This window comes from Acanthochromis polyacanthus, chromosome 22, assembly GCF_021347895.1.
Source record: "Acanthochromis polyacanthus isolate Apoly-LR-REF ecotype Palm Island chromosome 22, KAUST_Apoly_ChrSc, whole genome shotgun sequence".
Taxonomy (NCBI): Eukaryota; Metazoa; Chordata; class Actinopteri; family Pomacentridae; genus Acanthochromis; species Acanthochromis polyacanthus.
Window position 1 is genome coordinate 1716345 of NC_067134.1, and position 17350 is coordinate 1733694.

Consider the following 17350-nt stretch of genomic DNA (forward strand, 5'->3'; position numbering starts at 1 on the left):
AGAGAATGGACAAACCGACATGAAATGACTAATATGAGTAACATGAACAATTGTAAACAAAAACAAACCCACAGACACATGAAATGAATCATAAAATGACCAAAATGGTACAAAAACAACATAAAGAGATCTAACATTACCTGAATTACACATAAATGACAAAAACTTGATGCAAAATAACCAAAATTACAACAAAAAAAAAAACATGAAAAGATGCAAAATGTTTAAAAACGAACCAAAAGATGTAAACTGATCAAAATTAAACACATTGACACAAAATTGCCAAAATTAGCCTCAAAATGACCAAATGATCCAGAAATCTTCTCTTCCAGTCATGAAACTGTCCACATTTATTCTATTCAACATTCTGCGGGTTTTTACAGACAGCTTTATTTTGTTTACTGTCTGTGGACAGTAAAAGGCTTGGTGGGCGTGGTTCTACCCTCTACTGAGGGCTCGTCGAGTTTGTATTTGTGTCTTTCTGATGCAGCCACACCCTTAAACACACACGAAAAAGACTAACAAATATTTCATAATATTTAAGATGTGTAAAAATTTTCAGGGTGTCTGAAAACGTTTTTCCCCTCACTGTATCTGTCAAAGCATGAAAATGTGCCGTTCGAGAAACGCCACTATCTCCAGACACACATATGTGGTCATGGTTCCATGATGCCAATGTCATGGTAATGACTGGATGCAGCTAATTTACAAAGAAATGATTCTAAACTAAGTCAGCTTTCAAAGATTGGACTTTTCATCCAACACTTCATGTTTTTTATATTTAAACTCAAACATAATCAGAGATTATTTGATCTACTTGTTCAATATTTAGATAGCTAGATAATAGATAGATCACAGATGATGGATGGATAGATGATAGATTGATAGGGTTAATAAATTCACCCTGCTGCTCACTGCCTCCATCCAGACGTCTATCCCTCTACCACTGATAATTCATTTAAATGAGTAACCACTTTGAATGGTTTAATTAATTTGCCAGTCATGTCTGTTAACTGCAGCTTTCCTCTTAATGGATTTTGCAACGAAGACACTAAACAATAAATTAGACCTGAATTCTGTGAAGCCGGATCTCAAGGACTTTAAGTTTGTGGAGGACTTCATGAACTTTTACTGAACCCTGCATGGAGAAATCTTCTTGGCAGGGGTTCAGTCTGTGTCCAGTGTGCATACGCTGGTGTCGTTTTAGGGTTTCTTGTTGGTTGGACGTTGGTCCAGACTGGTCAAAGCAGCACTGTTCACCATTGGCAGAGTGCTGACAAGTCTGAGACTTTTGTCCATCTGTTCCGTTCTGCTTGGAAAACAAACACACAAACACAGAGAATGTCAGTGTTTCCTGCAGCACTGAAGAACTGATGCCTTGCCTGCGATAGAGAGCACCCCAAATGACATCTGAAGACACTTTTACCTGTTGGAATTTAACATTCAGTTGACTGACTACGTCAGAATTCCTAATCTAACCTACATCCCCAGATTAACCTGGACCAGATTTCTGTGTCAAAACAAATACAGGTTAGACTGAACGATAGCTGACAATGTGTGAACAGAATTCAACTGACCACAGTTGTTCAATACAGTTTCGAAACAATTTTGCAGCAATCTCCAAAATTATCCAATACATAATTGTATGTACACTGTGACTGAAACCAGCCTTTACATACCTCACTGTGACACCAATTGAATGCTTTCTTTCTGGTGTGAATCTGCTGGTGTTGTTTCAGGGAACCCAAAGTTGTAAAAGTCTTCTTACACTCATCACATCTGTATGGTCTCTCCCCAGTGTGGACACGTTGGTGAACTTTGAGGTATGCAGTGGAGCAGTAGCGTTTCCCACACTGGTCACAAATGTATGGTTTAACCCCAGTGTGGGTCACTTCATGAGCTTTTAACTGTGAGTACAATACAAATGGTTCGTCACAGTAATCACATCGGTAAACATCATGTCCAGTGTGGATGCGTTGGTGACATTTTAAGCTCTGTTGGTGCTTGAATGTTTTATCACAGGAGTCACAGTGGTATCGCTTTCTACCAGAATGAGGGCATTGATGGATCAACAGCTGTTCATGTTGAGTAAAGGTTTTCACACACTGATCACAGTTGAATGGTTTAACTCCACTGTGAATGAGTTGATGACTTGTTAGAGTACCCTTGTGAGTAAAAGCCTTTCCACACTGATCACAGTTGAATGGTTTAACTCCACTGTGAATGAGTTGATGACTTCTTAACGAACTCCTCTGAGTAAAAGCCTTTCCACACTGATCACAACTGAATGGTTTAACTCCATTGTGAATGAGTTGATGACTTCTTAACATACTCTTGTCAGTAAAAGCCTTTCCACACTGATCACAGCTGAATGGTTTCGCTCCACTGCGAATGAGTTGATGTTTTGCAAGATTACTCTTCTTAGTAAAAGCCTTTCCACACTGATCACAGCTGAATGGTTTAACTCCACTGTGCATTAGTTGATGACGTGTTAGATTACTCTTGTCAGTAAAAGCCTTTCCACACTGATCACAGCTGAATGGTTTCACTCCACCGTGGGTGAGTTGATGACTTTTTAACTGACTCTTCCGAGTAAAAGCCTCTCCACACTGATCACAGCTGAATGGTTTAACTCCACTGTGCATTAGTTGATGACGTGTTAGATTACTCTTGTCAGTAAAAGCCTTTCCACACTGATCACAGCTGAATGGTTTAATTCCACTGTGAATGAGTTGATGGCTTTTTAACAGAGTCTTGGTAGTAAAAGCCTTTCCACACTGATCACAGCTGAATGGTTTAACTCCATTGTGTATGAGTTGATGACGTGTTAGATTACTCTTCTGAGTAAAAGCCTTTCCACACTGATCACAGCTGAATGGTTTAACTCCACTGTGAATGAGTTGATGACTTCTTAACGAACTCTTGTCAGTAAAAGCCTTTCCACAATGATCACAGCTGAATGGTTTCACTCCACCGTGGGTGAGTTGATGTCTTTTTAACTGACTCTTCCGAGTAAAAGCCTCTCCACACTGATCACAGCTGAATGGTTTAACTCCACTGTGCATGAGTTGATGTCTTTTTAAGTAACTCTTCTGAGTAAAAGCCTTTCCACACTGATCACAGCTGAATGGTTTAACTCCACTGTGAATGAGTTGATGGCTTTTTAACAGAGTCTTGGTAGTAAAAGCCTTTCCACACCGATCACAGCTGAATGATTTGTCCACAGTGTGAATACATTTGTGAATTCTTAGCTTTGTTGCTGTGATAAAAGTCTTGCCACATTGCGCACAACTCAGTGATTCATCTCTTTCTGCTGTTGTTGCCGAACCATCCTTATCCTCCTCAGAGGTCTTACATCTCACTCCATTGCTGTGTTTACATTTCTGTAGCAAAAGACAAAGATAAAAACAGAGGCAGTGATGGAAGAGCAATCATGAAAAACATGAACCTAAAAGTCTCAATTCCATGGAGCTGGACATGAGGCTGAAACAAGATCAAGAATCTGCAGACATGCCAGCAGCTTTGTCATTAGAAACCTAGAAATGTGTCAACAGCACACTCACAATGTCAACAAAACTATTTTCACAGGCCGATAGTTTTCAGCTTTCTGCACGGGAGTTTTAGAATATTGGGCAGTAAAATCTGTCGATCACCGTGAAAAGCAAAGCAGAGCTGGGACTGATGGGATTGTACCACCAGGATCTCTTGATCTCCAGACTTTCCATTAAGTTACATTACTGGAGAAATGTACAATATGAAAAGCATACAACATCAATGTCCAGATTTAGGTCTTAATGGCAGCAGGGTCAATTCAGACCACCAACACTTTCTAGTTTCTCCTAGGGGATCAGATGTAGATACCAGTCCAGAAAAGATCTGTAATTCTGCCACTGAATTCTGGATTTGACCCCAACGACCTGGGCAATTTGTTGTTCAGCAGTTACACAAGCGTTCACCATCAAACAACAAAAGCAACAAAACAGTAAAACAGTTAAAGGAATAGCAGCGATTAAAGGAAATGTTTTAAAAATGTAAAAAACACAGTAAAACAATTACAAGCAAAATAAAAGCCATTTAAAGAAATCAAACAAAACATAAGACAGACAGGGACATCGGCAGCAATCTTGGGCATTTAGTCAGACGTAGTAAAAGTTTTCAATAAACGGCCACCGATGTAATCAGGTAGAGGACTTTTCTTTGGTCTGCACTGTTTGAGACACCAGATTACATTGCCCACATCAAGAAAAAGATTCTGTGGAGAGGCTGACATGAGACAGTTTTTAGTCTCAGCATGTTTAGCCCTAAAATCATGGGAGTCAAACCTGACATAAAAACTGTTTAGACTTTGAGCCAGCTCTGAATCACAATTATAACCACTGAGCTGAACTCTCTCATTGACACATTTAGTCCCAGACTGAACTGAGGTTGTTCATTTTGAGCTGAGACTCAAGTTTGTCTTTGTATTGTCTTTTGTGGGTCCTGATCTCCTACTTTATTTCCTTCTGTCGGTTATACAGATTTAGTGCATTTCCTTCTCTGAAGACTGTTTTCTTTCTGTACAGTAGGTCTTTAAGCTTCTTAGAAAGTCATGGCTTAGTGTTTGGATATAGTTTAACAGTTTTTTCAGGAATAGCACTGGTTTCACAGTCTGTGACCCAGCTGCTCACAACATCAGTCGGTTCATCAATATCAGCTGAGGACTCCTTAAACACGTCCCAGTCAGTAACCTCCAGACATCCCTGCAGAGTGTGACAAACTTTCATTCTGATGTTCTGCACTTTGCCTTGCTTCAGTACAGTGGTAGACAGAGATAAGGAGGATGCAGTTGTGGTCAGAGGAACCCAGAGGAGAAGCACCTTTCACATTGTTCTGACAGATCAAAGATTTTGTCTCATCTAGTGGGGCATGTGATGTACTGATGGAAGTCTCTCAGTGTGTGTTTTAGTGAGCAGTGGTCTCTGGATGACCTGATGGATAAGCCCACAGGCATTTATTTCACTGGCCTTTGGATGGATCTAGACAAGAGTCACATATCTGGGAAAATTTCTGAGACGGATATGGAGGGCACAGTGAAACAGAAAGCCGTTCTAAGTCAGTAGTGCACAGTTTCTCCAGGACAGTGTCAGATTTGCACCAGCGCTGTCCTTGTCCATTTGGAAGACCCACTTGTGCCCAAGCTTTCATTTGCTGGCTGATGTTGCTTCAGTATTTCCACATAATGTTCTATCCTCTTGATGCCATCTATTTTGTGAAGTGCACCAGTCCCTCCTGCAGCAAAAACACTCCCACAACATGGTGCTGCCACCCCATGCTTCACAGTTGGGATGGTGTACTCAGGCCATCCTCAGCCAGCATCTTCACAAGGTCGTTTGTTTTTGTTCTGGGGTTGATGAGCACATTTCCCTCCAAAACAATTCTAACCTTAACCAATCTCCATCTTGAGCAGTAGGATGGCTTGACATTCCCATGGTGTTGATCTGTGCATGTAATTATTTGGAAGATAAACATCAAACCACAGCAATCTGGAAATTGCACTCAAGGATGAACCACACCTGTAGAGGTCCACAAATGTCTTCCTGATGTCTTGGCTGATTTCTTTAGGTTTTCTAATGTCGTCACACAAGGAAGCAGTGTGTTTGAGGTGTGCCTGAAAATACATCTTAATCTATCAAAAGCTTTCGAAGTCAGGACATCATCATCTTGAAGGCATAGCTATCTCAGTGTATGCAAACTTCTGACTGTAGAATAGAATAGAATGACTTTATTGATCCCCGAAGGGAAATTCAATTGTTTGGTCTTATCTTTTTGCTTTTGAAATTAAACAGTCTGATTGCTGATGGCAAGAAAGATTTCCTGAATCTTTCAGTCCTGCAGCACAGGGATAGGAGCCGTCCACCGACGTTTTGTTGTTCACTGAGGAAAATGTGAAGTGGATGATCCATGTTTGTCAGAATGACCTCGATCTTTCTAAGTGTCCATCTCTCCACCTCATCCTCCAATGTATTCAATCCGGTTCCAACTACAGAGCAGCTTTTTTAATCAGTTTGTTCAGACGCCTTGCATCCTTGTTCTTTATACTGCCTCCCCAGCAGACTGCGGCATAAAACAGGACACTTGCTACCAGAGATTGATAAAACATCTGCAGCATCTTACTGCACACGTCTATTGATCGAAGTCTTCTTCGGCAAAAAAGTCGGCTCTGGCCCTTTTTGTAGATGAAATGTGCATTTTTAGACCAGTCTAACTTATTGTCAAGGTGGACATTCAGGTGGAATTCAAGTTAGTACATGTAATTTGTATGTGTACATACAAATTGGTAGGGATGGGCGAGTACCGATGCCAGGTATCGGTATCGGGCCGATCCTGGCCTTATTTCAAAGTATCAAGTACTTTTGAAGGCTGCCGATGCCAGCCACCGATACTCAAGGCAAGAAAATCCCACGCGTAGTAAACCCTCCTCGCCGGGAGATGGTGCTACACTGCCGCGGGTTGACTTCTCCATGTGCGTCACATCCTGTGCAGAGACAACATGACTGAGTCCGCTCGTCTCACCAAAACTTCGCCAGTGTGGAAATTCTTTTTTATAAGCGGACGAGTATAGAGAGGTTGACGCTGTTGTGCTGGAAAAAAGAAGACTCCTGCAGCCAACTCTACGGCAAACTCTACAGAAGACCGAGAAACTGAAGAGCACCAATCCGAGGGCAGTACAAATAACACGAGCACTTGCAGAAATGCTTGCACTCGCCAACTTACCCCTCTCGTTTGTGGACAGCGTGGGATTCCGACGGTTCATGGAGGTTGTGGAGCCGAAATATGATGTCCCCTCTCGAACCACAATGGTGAGGACTGTGATTCCGGAGGTGCACGACTCCGTTAAAAAACATGTTAGCAGTTTGTTGTGTAACACTCCGGTCATTAGCTTCACCACTGATATTTGGAGCAGCAGCGTGAGTGCTGTGTCTCTCATCAGCCAGACAGCGCGTTGGATAGATGCTGATTTCCAACTTCATAGCATCATGCTGCACGCAAAAGAGTTCAGTGGCTCACACACAGGACAGGCGATCGCAGAAAAGTTTGAGGAGATGCTCAACACATGGAATATTCCCAAAGAAGCCGTTCACGTTATGCTAAGAGACAATGCAAAGAACATGATTAAAGGTATGGATGAAGCTGAGCTTCCAAGCCTCCCGTGTGTCGCGCACACACTCCAGCTGACAGTGAATGAAGGCCTGCTGGTTCAAAAGGCTGTTTCAGATGCCGTGGCCATAGGACGGAAAATAGTCGGTCATTTCCAAAATTCCCCATTGGCCTACTCGAAGCTTGAAGACATCCAAACGGACATGCACAAGCCTGTAAAAAGACTGGCACAGAACGTACCAACCCGCTGGAATAGCACGCTGTATATGATGCGCTCTCTCACTGAACAAAAGCAAGCCATAGGAGTTTACGGGACAGAAAACAAGCTCCCCGAGAGCCTTAGTGTGAACCAGTGGAGTTTATTCGAAAAGGCAATCAAGCTTTTGGAACCCTTTGAGGAGCTGACCCGGCAGGTGAGCTCCACGGATTCATCAGCTGCAGATGTGATCCCTGCCATCACCACGCTTCTTGAGGGTTTTAGAGGAGGATTGTGAGGAGGACCGTGGGGTCGGATCGATGAAGCATACCTTGCTACAGGTTGCTAGGAGGTGTTTTGCTGACATCGAGAGAAATCCACTGTACAGCTTTGCCTCCATACTCGATCCAAGGTAATTGTTTTTCTTACTAATTCAAATGTTAGAAATTTTTTTAATTAAATTACTATTAGAGGTGCCTAACCTTAATATTACTCAAGTAAAGTAAAAAATATTTTGCATTAACTACTCTCAGTTAAAAGTACAACCACCTGAATTGTGATGTGACACCTGAATCACTTATGTGGATGTGGAGACTTTCTCATTTGTTCTCTTTTCTTCTCTCTTTTGTAGATACAAGGATTGTTATTTCTCAGATGAAAGCACAGCAAGGGAGGCCAAAACGATGCTTGTACAGGAGCTGCAGCAAACATTTGCTGCAGAACCACAGGTAAGAGATGCTACTTTTTTAGTTTCACTCTCGTTTCTTGTGTATAGTTGGAAGTTGCTTCAGAAAAGTAATCTCTTTTATCCCCTCTTCATTTTTTTGCATCCTTAACAGGCAGATGGAGAGGAACCACCTGCCCAAAAGCCACGGAGGGAGCAGCCCAGCAGCAGCAGCCGTCTCAACAGAATGTCTGCTGAAATAGCAGAGGGCCGTGCATCATCCTCACATTGTACCGGGAGAAGTGCTCCAATGATCGCTGCTGCAATGCAGCTGGAGACATACCTTGCAGAACACTTACTCGAACGGGATGCCAATCCACTCAAGTACTGGGCAGAGGAGAGAGAAAAGTTTTCCTCTCTGGCCAAGTTAGCAAGAAAATACCTCTCGGCACCATGCAGCAGCGTCGAGAGTGAACGGCTCTTTAGTTCAGTTGCTCACATTCTCGATGACACAAGAAATAGGCTCTCAGCTGAAAATACAGAGATGCTTCTGTTCCTTAATAAGAACCTGCCACTTACCTTTTCACCCTCGGATAACAGTTAGACAATGAAGCAGCTTAAAGGTTTAAGCTTTGTTCAAATTTTGTGCTTCAATTTTGCACCTTAAAATAAAACCCAGGAAGAGAAAGTTCATTTTATTTCATTTAAAAACTGAAAACTCAGGGGTTGTTCTATCTTTGACTTTAGTTCATAAAAAAGCATTAAAATGAGAACATTTAAAAACTTTAGTTCATGTAAAGTGTAAAACTCAGAGAAAGCTTTTTGATCTTGCACTTTAGTTCATAAAAAAAAACCTTAAAACTCACAGAAAGCTGTTTCATCTTGCACTTAAGTTCATTTAAAAAAACATTACAATGTGTTCATTTAAAAAAGTGTATAACTCAGAGGTGTTTGTTACATCTTTTACTTCATTTAAAAGAAACCTTAAAACTCAGAAATTGATTTATCTTGCACTTAATTTCATTTAAAAAAAGTGTAAAACTCAAAAGAGTTGTTTTATATTTCACTTTTTTTATATATCTGAAACTGAGACTGCTATTATTTTAGTAGTGGCTGTGCTGCCTTTTTTTAGAAATAAAAGTCATTTTTCAAAAATGATCTGTCATTGCATTATTTGAAATTTTTATGGATCAAAAGTATCGGTATGAGTACTTGGCATCAGTGAGTACTGAAGATGGAGTACTGGTACTCGGTATCGGTCTGAAAAAACGTGGTATCGAACATCCCTACAAATTGGTGGTCATCGACTTCTACAAGCAGAAGCTGACCTGGCACAGTGGAGACGAGGAGCAGTAAAAAAGAAAAAAAAAAACGCGCATCTCGGTTTAACGCCAAGGAGAGCAGATAATCATGAATTCAAGTTAGTACATGTAATTTAGTACATGTAATTTGTATGTGTACATACAAATTGCATGTACTAACTTGAATTAATGTTATAATTACATGGATGCATTGCAAATGGTGTCAACATGTCATGATATCTACAGGTATGGCTCTAAACTAGACCTTGTGACACAAAAAAGGCATTACACTTTTTGAAGGGAGTCACCTTTAACAACGAACATTTCAAAAAGAACAAAACATACACAATTACTACCATTGGAATGACTACTAATACTTGTATCCCAATTTAAAGTACTGAAAAGCAAAAAATGATTTTGACATCACCCATGGTATTTTGAGTAAGAATATCTCAGTAACTACAAATATAACCTCGCTGCTTTTTTGTACAGTGATAGACGACAGATGGAACTGTCTTGTACAAAAATTTGGGGTCTCTGGTACCTGTCCCACACTGAGATTTTTGCCACCAAAAATAGCCAATTAAAAATCTCGTCCAACTTTGGGAGCTCATATTTTCCAAACTGAGGTACATAGAAAGCTCCAGTTTACTAAGTTATCACACAAGTTTGTGTATGGAACTCAGGGGTGTTAGAACACTTCTGTGCAGTATTTCTAGTACTTTTAAGGTCCCAAACCCCACTCGCGAGTAGGTTTTTCTTAATTTTTAGCATTTCTAGCAAGCCCCAATGGCCTGCAGAGTGTAGGGAAACACCTGGGGATGTTTGTGGGGCACTAGCTACATGCAGAGGCCTTGTTTACCAACTCACAGCTCTCTGGTATGTCTGAAGACTGAGAATTTACCACTAAAAGATGCAAAAAAAAAAAACCCTGGCGAGGCTTTTCTTAGCTATTTATAGCCCAAATTCTGAAAATTTCAGACCACCACAACACAGAAACTATTTGAGCTACAGGCCTACACTTTTGCATAGAAAGTACTTTTGCAACCATCGAGTGACATACAAATTTAGGACTAATTTGAAGATGGTCACCATCTGGTGAAACCACATGGAATGACCCCCTTGCAGGTATGACTGTGTCTCTACAGAAGCTGATGTATTCACTAAAACAATCAACCTGTCTGTCAATGTTCATACTGTCCTCATCTGTTTCCAGAAGCACATTCCAGTCTGTTGATTCAAAGCAGTCCCTTAGAGCTTCACTAGCTTGAGGAGTCCATCTTCTGATTTGGACTTTAGTTGCAGGCTGTCTCAGCACACAAGGTTTGGAACAGGTCTGCAGATAAACCAAGTTATGATCTGACCTGCCCAGTGGTGGTAAGGCAGTAGCTCTGTAAGCTTCTTTGACATTGGCATACAGCAGGTCTAGGGTTTTATTCTCTCTGGTAGGGCAGTTAAACTGTGTAAATCCAGTCAGATGAGAGGAGAGGCTGACATGATTGAAATCTCCTGATATTATTACAAGCGCCTCAGGATGTTGAGTCTGTATCCTAGCAACAGTATCATGCAAAACATCACATGGAATCAAGTCAGTTGCCTTGGGTGGAATGTATACAAGTATTGTTATGATGTGACTGAACTCCTTTGGAACATAGTATGGTCGAAGTCCATAGTCAAGTCCAAGATTGTGAAGAAAGTAATAAAAATTCTCTAAAAAAAAAAAAAAAAAGAAATCTCTCTTTCGTTATTCTGGAATTTAAGATAATTTTGGTCATCTTAACCGACATAAAACAGGAGAAGCATTGCCAGATTTAATGTCAGATCGTGTAAATTCAAAAAAGGGTTATGTGTCGTTTATACAATGTAAGTAAACTTCTGGCTTCAACTGTCTGAATTTCTTGAGAAGGAAAAGGCTGGTAAACTCACAATGCTCAAAAGTATTATTCTCTACCAAAGAAAATGCTGCTCTTTACCTTCCTGAACAACTTGCATGAAAAACAAGACTTTTCTTCCGTTACTTATCTTCATCACCATGTAAGACATTTTCAGAAAGTATGATCAGCAGCTAGTTCAGCCTCAAACAAAAAACAAGCAGCTTCCTAGCAGTCCACCATTATATCCTCAGTACAGCTGCTTCTGCAGAGCTACATCTCTCCAGCCAACATCACTTGGCTTTGGTCGGCCCATCTAACCAACTGGAGCAACTTTAGACATTTTAAAGAACAAATTCATGATAATAATGTTACAGTGGTATGTTTCTCACTTTTTGTGAAGAATCCATGTTTCCTCCGTTGTTGAGCTCAGACTAAATGGCTGCCAACATTCCTCTGCTCCTCCGTCAGACTCTCCTCCTCCTGCCAATCACCTGTCACATCAAACATCTTCATTAGGATACCACTCTATACACAAGTGTCAGAGTGTCCCATATGTTCATCAGCCAACACAGAGGACACATTTCAACCCAATAGTTCACTTTTAGCTCTTTTCAGTTTCACCTAAAACTGATACAAATGATCTTAAACTGTTAAAAATAAGGAACATAGACAGAAAACAGACATGGAAAAAGAGAATAAAGAGAACATAAAGATGCTACTGCAGGTGATTCAAGACAGGACTGCTGGTAGAAAACTGAGAATGAGAAGAACTTTGTCACTGCACACTTTTTCTCATGATTTTTCTCACAGTTTCTGCAGTTTCCCCACTTGAAAAAGGATGTTTCATCTACCCAGGGTTTGAGCAGGACTCCACTCATCAATCAGACAGTTGCTTTCTTTCTTTTCCCTCTTTTATTTTGCAGTGGTCGCAAATCCATGAGATACAGAGGTGGCAACTTCCATAAGTCCATACGTTTAGTTGATAGATTAAGGTGAAAAACCTTTAAACAGAACACAAAAGGACAATGTTCGCATTACTGCATTCAGCAAATAGTAACAACCATTCCTCATGAACATTTTCACCACATTGGCAAATGCTACTCCACTCAATTTATGTTTGTCAACCTCAACACCACATAAACTGAAGCAACAAATCATGGCATGAGCAATATTCAACCCAATACTATACCACACATGAATTTATCTGCATTCTAAAGAGTTGATTTTAAATCACAGTTTCACAAATTACTCTTAGCATTTTTATCAATTTTTTTTAACCATTTTATACCTTTTACTTCATGGTTTTAACATTATGCATAAAGTGCTTTTAAAGTGCAATCCTTTCCAGATCCAATAAATAAAGGGCATTGTAAAAACCCACCATTACAAACAGGATGAATTCACTGGTCTTAGCTGGAACCCTCTAATTAGCACCAATTAGCCTGCAATCTTATTTTCAACTGAACAATTACAAAACACACGGCAATTATTGGGAAACAGACAAAGTTGACAGCTGATCTCCGTGGCTAATGCTAATGCTAACACATACTGCAGTGGCACACATCGGCAGCTTAAACAGTCTTTTAGAGTCTCCAGAATTCTGCTCTTACCGGCTGCAACCCGGATTTTGGAGATGAAGGCAATCCTGTACAGTTTGCAGCAGATCTTGATGCTTTCCCTGCAGAAACTCACGGCCACTTTGTTTGAACGCGATCATTCATTCTCACTTCCTCCTCAGTGCTGCTTGTGTCCCCTTTTTTGCCGCCGGTGGAAAACCTGCAGCCGCAGATTGTTTCCGCCCCAGCTGAGTGTAGGACCTGTGCGTAAATGCTTCTCCTTTGAGTTCTCAGCTCCTTCCAGTTTGACTTGACACAGACTGCTTTGCACTCTGTGTCACCTGTACCTTCAGAGCTCTGAATAAAAGAGCAAAAGATTTACTGCAAAGAACAAAAAGGTTTTGCCTCCACAGCAGCTTGTTATGAAAATGACTGGATTTGATGACAGGAAAGTAATTGTAATTCTAATATCAAGATCAAACAGACAAAATACAAATTGTTAAAAGTAAATGTAACTAAATACAGCACCAGATAGACAAATACAATATTTTAAGCAGGTCTCATGTTCCCCTCTTCAGCATGACCACGCATGGTTCACAGCGTTTATTGAAGTCCTTCCCTTTATCCTTGGTCATAGATGTCAGTCGTTCTCATCTGATGCAGCTCAGCAGTTCTTTTGTCCACATTCCCAATGTAGGAGCATCTGTACTTTTCCAACAGAATGAAAATGTCTCTCTTGGATTGTAGAAGTTCAAATTCCAGCATTAGTGTCTGCTTTGATGAAAATGTTAAGTCCTTTGGGTAGATTCCAAATGTGCACAATTTAGCACTTAGGGGTACATTAACTTCAAACATTTCTCCATTTAACAGTTTCTACTGAATTTTTCCATTAATTATCCATGAAATTACTTATCCACATTAAGTAGAGTCTGATTGAGACCCACTGTTACTATGGAGCAATAGAAGTGCCAAATCAAAATATAAATAAATAAATAATTAAATAAATAAATGTGGAAATATAAAGAGAAATAAATAAATAAATAAATAAATGTGGAAATATAAAGAGAAATAAATAAATAAATAAATGTGGAAATATAAAGAGAAATAAATAAATAAATAAATAAATAAATGTGGAAATATAAAGAGAAATAAATAAATAAATAAATAGGAAAATTTTGTCTTTGCTTTTACCTTTTCTGTTTTTTCCTTTTATTTATTTATTTATTTATTTCTCTTTATATTTCCACATTTGTTTATTTAATTATTTATTTCTCTTTATATTTCCACATTTATTTATTTAATTATTTATTTATTTATTTCCCTTTATATTTCCTCAGTCCACCAAGAAAAGGAAAAATGTAAATCAGTTTGCTCTGGGCGGGGATTCTGAACACAGGAGTCCTGCCTGACACCAGCTCCCAGCACGGCTGAAGTGAAGCCATGTCACCGTTGAGCTTCGGCTGATTCTGCCACACTGATAAGAAAATAAACATTAATTTACCGAATTAGCAGCGTCCTTTCAGTGTCTGATGGCAGAATCAGCCGAAGTTCCACGGTGACACGGCTTCACTTCAGCCGTGATCGGAGCTGGCGTCAGGAAAGAAACCTGTGTGCGGGTACGACTCCCCCCCTGAAAAGGAAGCCCCGCCCAGAGCAAACTGATTTGCATTTTTCTATTTCATGGTGTCAGGCATTATGAAATAACCACCAAGAAATAAAATGCAAATCAGTTTGCTTTCACTTGGTGGACTGAGCTGTCAATCAAATGGCTCTAGGCGGTGCTTCCTCGTCATTCCTGATCACAGGCCGCTCAGAGGGGCGTGTCGTGTCTACTCTTCATATGCCTGTGATCAGGAACGACGAGGAAGCACCGCCTAGAGCCATTTGATTGACAGCTCAGTCCACCAAGTGAAAGCAAACTGATTTGCATTTTATTTCTTGGTGGTTATTTCATAATGCCTGACACCATGAAATAGAAAAATGCAAATCAGTTTGCTCTGGGCGGGGCTTCCTTTTCAGGGGGGGAGTCGTACCCGCACACAGGTTTCTTTCCTGACGCCAGCTCCGATCACGGCTGAAGTGAAGCCGTGTCACCGTGGAACTTCGGCTGATTCTGCCATCAGACACTGAAAGGACGCTGCTAATTCGGTAAATTAATGTTTATTTTCTTATCAGTGTGGCAGAATCAGCCGAAGCTCAACGGTGACATGGCTTCACTTCAGCCGTGCTGGGAGCTGGTGTCAGGCAGGACTCCTGTGTTCAGAATCCCCGCCCAGAGCAAACTGATTTGCATTTTTCCTTTTCTTGGTGGACTGAGGAAATATAAAGGGAAATAAATAAACAAATAATTAAATAAATAAATGTGGAAATATAAAGAGAAATAAATAATTAAATAAACAAATGTGGAAATATAAAGAGAAATAAATAAATAAATAAATAAAAGGAAAAAACAGAAAAGGTAAAAGCAAAGACAAAATTTTCCTTTTTATTTATTTATTTATTTATTTATTTCTCTTTATATTTCCAAATTTATTTATTTATTTATTTCTCTTTATATTTCCACATTTATTTATTTATTTAATTATTTATTTCTCTTTATATTTCCACATTTATTTATTTATTTATTTATATTTTGATTTGGCACTCCTATTGCTCCATATGTTACAGCCCTCACATCGACTGAAAAACACAGGCTCAATAAGGGAGAGAGACTGCAGCATATACAGAAGGACGCCACATAAAATATCTCCAATTAAACCCACAGGCTTTATTTGGCCACCCCAAGATAATCAATAAAGATAACACAAACGAAAATAGAAACAAAGGAGGGCTGGAGACCCCGGACAAATGAACAAAAGTGGGAAGACGCTGGGCCAACCATGCAGTGGGCCGTCGCTCCCAGCGTCTCCCCCTAAATTACCTAAAAACAAGAACTAAGGCTGAAATAAACAAAAGACGAATAACGAGACTGTCGGTGATCTCCAGCCCAAATTAATACAATGAAGAAAACCAACAAAAACCCCGGCACCCAAACATGCACGGGGAAAACCTGCTTGGGGGGAAGGAAACTACGGAGGAAGGAAAACACTCCCTCCTACCTGTCCAGGTGTCTGTGCCGTGTCGTGCCTCCAATCTCTCCACTCCGTCCCTTTTATTTCCTCCTCCTCTCATCACCTGAGTGCTGATTGCACTCAGGTGAGCAGCAGGCAGAAGGAGGAGAGAGAGCCAAACCAGAGAGCGAGAGACTGTGGCACATAACACCCACCATTTAACAGTAGTAATAAAGCATTTTCATTTCAGGGTTCCACAGGTTTGCTGTAGTTTTTCCAGCCTTTCTTTGTCCTGCAGGTTCAGCTGTACTGGCCCAGATGAGTTCCACTGTGCTGATACTGGACTGGTGTTTAAGACAACTCAAGGGGTGGAGCTGCAGTACAGCATCGTTCAGTGGGATGAGAGCCGCCTCAAACCGACCGGCAAAGAAGCTGCAGGACCGCTGTACGACATCCACTGTTCTAAGGAGGCTGCAGTTCATGAAATCCGCTTCTCACACTGTGAAACAGAGTGGTAAGCAGTGTGCTGTCTAGCTGTTGAATCATTAACTTCAGATCTGTATTATTTCTGGTACATTGTTTAATTTGCTGCCTTTAATAAAAAGCAGTAAAACAAGATTGTGATGGAGTTCAGTTATAGTATCAAATGCACCCATCCAGATAAATGACAGGATGAGGGTGAACTAGAGATCTGACATGTTCTGAAATTAATACCAACACATTCATCTGAAGTAAAACTAATTAAAGATGAAACAGCCTGAAGTTGAACATTTCTGTCCTCCTACAGCGCTGCGTACTGACCACCTGCTGTCTGTTGCCGACTCCACTGCCGATAAAATGAACATCTTGGAGCCGCTGCAGATCACTGACACTCATGTGGTCATGGAGGTCGCTCAGCGCTCTCTCTTCAGCTTCATCTGGGGACCTGTTAAAAGGTTGCTCTCACCCACAGTAAAGGGCCAAGTGTTGTTGTTCCTCCGCTCTCCAAAGAGAGGACCTCAGATACTTGATGTGTTTCTGCTGCAGAAGAACGTTCCTGTAAAAGAGGTAAAGTGAACAGATGTGTGTCTCATGCTGTGGTTGTAATCAGAACCCAACTGAACTGTCAACCCCATCAACCTAGTCTATCTTTACTGGATACCAGTTGCTATATTGTCTCTGTTCTGTGTCCTGGTCTCTGCTAACTGGTTACCAATGACCTACTACTACTTCCACTCTGTCTTCTTTCCACTCTCCCTGGTAGGATCCTGGGCTGATCAAACATTGTGTAATTCTCATCTATAGAATTTTGCACAACATCCAACAGTTTAAATACCTTTATAAATAAATAGAGGTGACTACTTGATCATTCGCACTATGATAAAAGTGTTCTCTTGAAGGTTGCTGCCCAACAAGGAAATGCAGAATACATTGAGATCTCAGCTGACTGTTTGTTCAGCTTTGGTCGGAGTTACAGTCTCCACTGTGAACAGGAGGGTTTGGAAATACAGCCCAAGGTAAGTGAAATCTGACATGGTTATAAAGAAAGTTACATTGAAAACTGATTCACAATCAGAGTCGTGGATAAACATT

General features: G+C 40.5%; 3 protein-coding genes and 1 long non-coding RNA gene across 42 annotated transcripts in view; 2 read left to right on the plus strand and 2 right to left on the minus strand.

Annotated features, from left to right (window-relative positions):
* LOC127531978 (zinc finger protein OZF-like) overlaps positions 1-12964 on the minus strand; it is a 205188-nt gene extending 192224 nt beyond the window's left edge. Inside the window, exon 1 of one of the 3 annotated variants that reach the window (XM_051942765.1) lies at positions 12949-12964. The gene's annotated coding sequence lies outside the window, so the exon portion shown is untranslated. Of the gene's footprint in view, positions 1-12782; positions 12852-12948 lie in introns of those variants that run through there. The other 2 variants (XM_051942763.1, XM_051942766.1) reach the window with 2 other exon arrangements.
* Positions 1-17350, plus strand: part of LOC127531907 (zinc finger protein 37 homolog) — a 269232-nt gene that overhangs the window by 179269 nt on the left and 72613 nt on the right. The gene's annotated exons all lie outside the window — the stretch shown is intronic.
* The window catches only part of LOC127531957 (zinc finger protein OZF-like), a 319989-nt gene that overhangs the window by 166823 nt on the left and 135816 nt on the right, over positions 1-17350 (minus strand). For 8 of the 37 annotated variants that reach the window (XR_007939160.1, XM_051942587.1, XM_051942588.1 and 5 more), the window contains exons 3-4: positions 1680-3383; positions 1070-1312 (exon numbers count right to left, since the gene is read on the minus strand). The exons of 21 other annotated variants lie outside the window; for them this stretch is intronic. Coding sequence is in view for 14 of the 16 variants with exons in the window: in XM_051942587.1 (XP_051798547.1) it covers positions 1070-1312; positions 1680-3383 (1947 nt within the window). In the remaining 2 variants the exon portion in view is untranslated. Of the gene's footprint in view, positions 1-1069; positions 1313-1679; positions 3384-11561; positions 11664-12023; positions 12174-12782; positions 12885-17350 lie in introns of those variants that run through there. 8 more of the 37 variants (XM_051942579.1, XM_051942584.1, XM_051942585.1 and 5 more) reach the window with 7 other exon arrangements.
* On the plus strand, positions 6788-8545 carry LOC127532080 (uncharacterized). The gene is made up of 2 exons (XR_007939333.1): positions 6788-8061; positions 8173-8545. It is a non-coding gene; the product is annotated as an uncharacterized LOC127532080 (long non-coding RNA).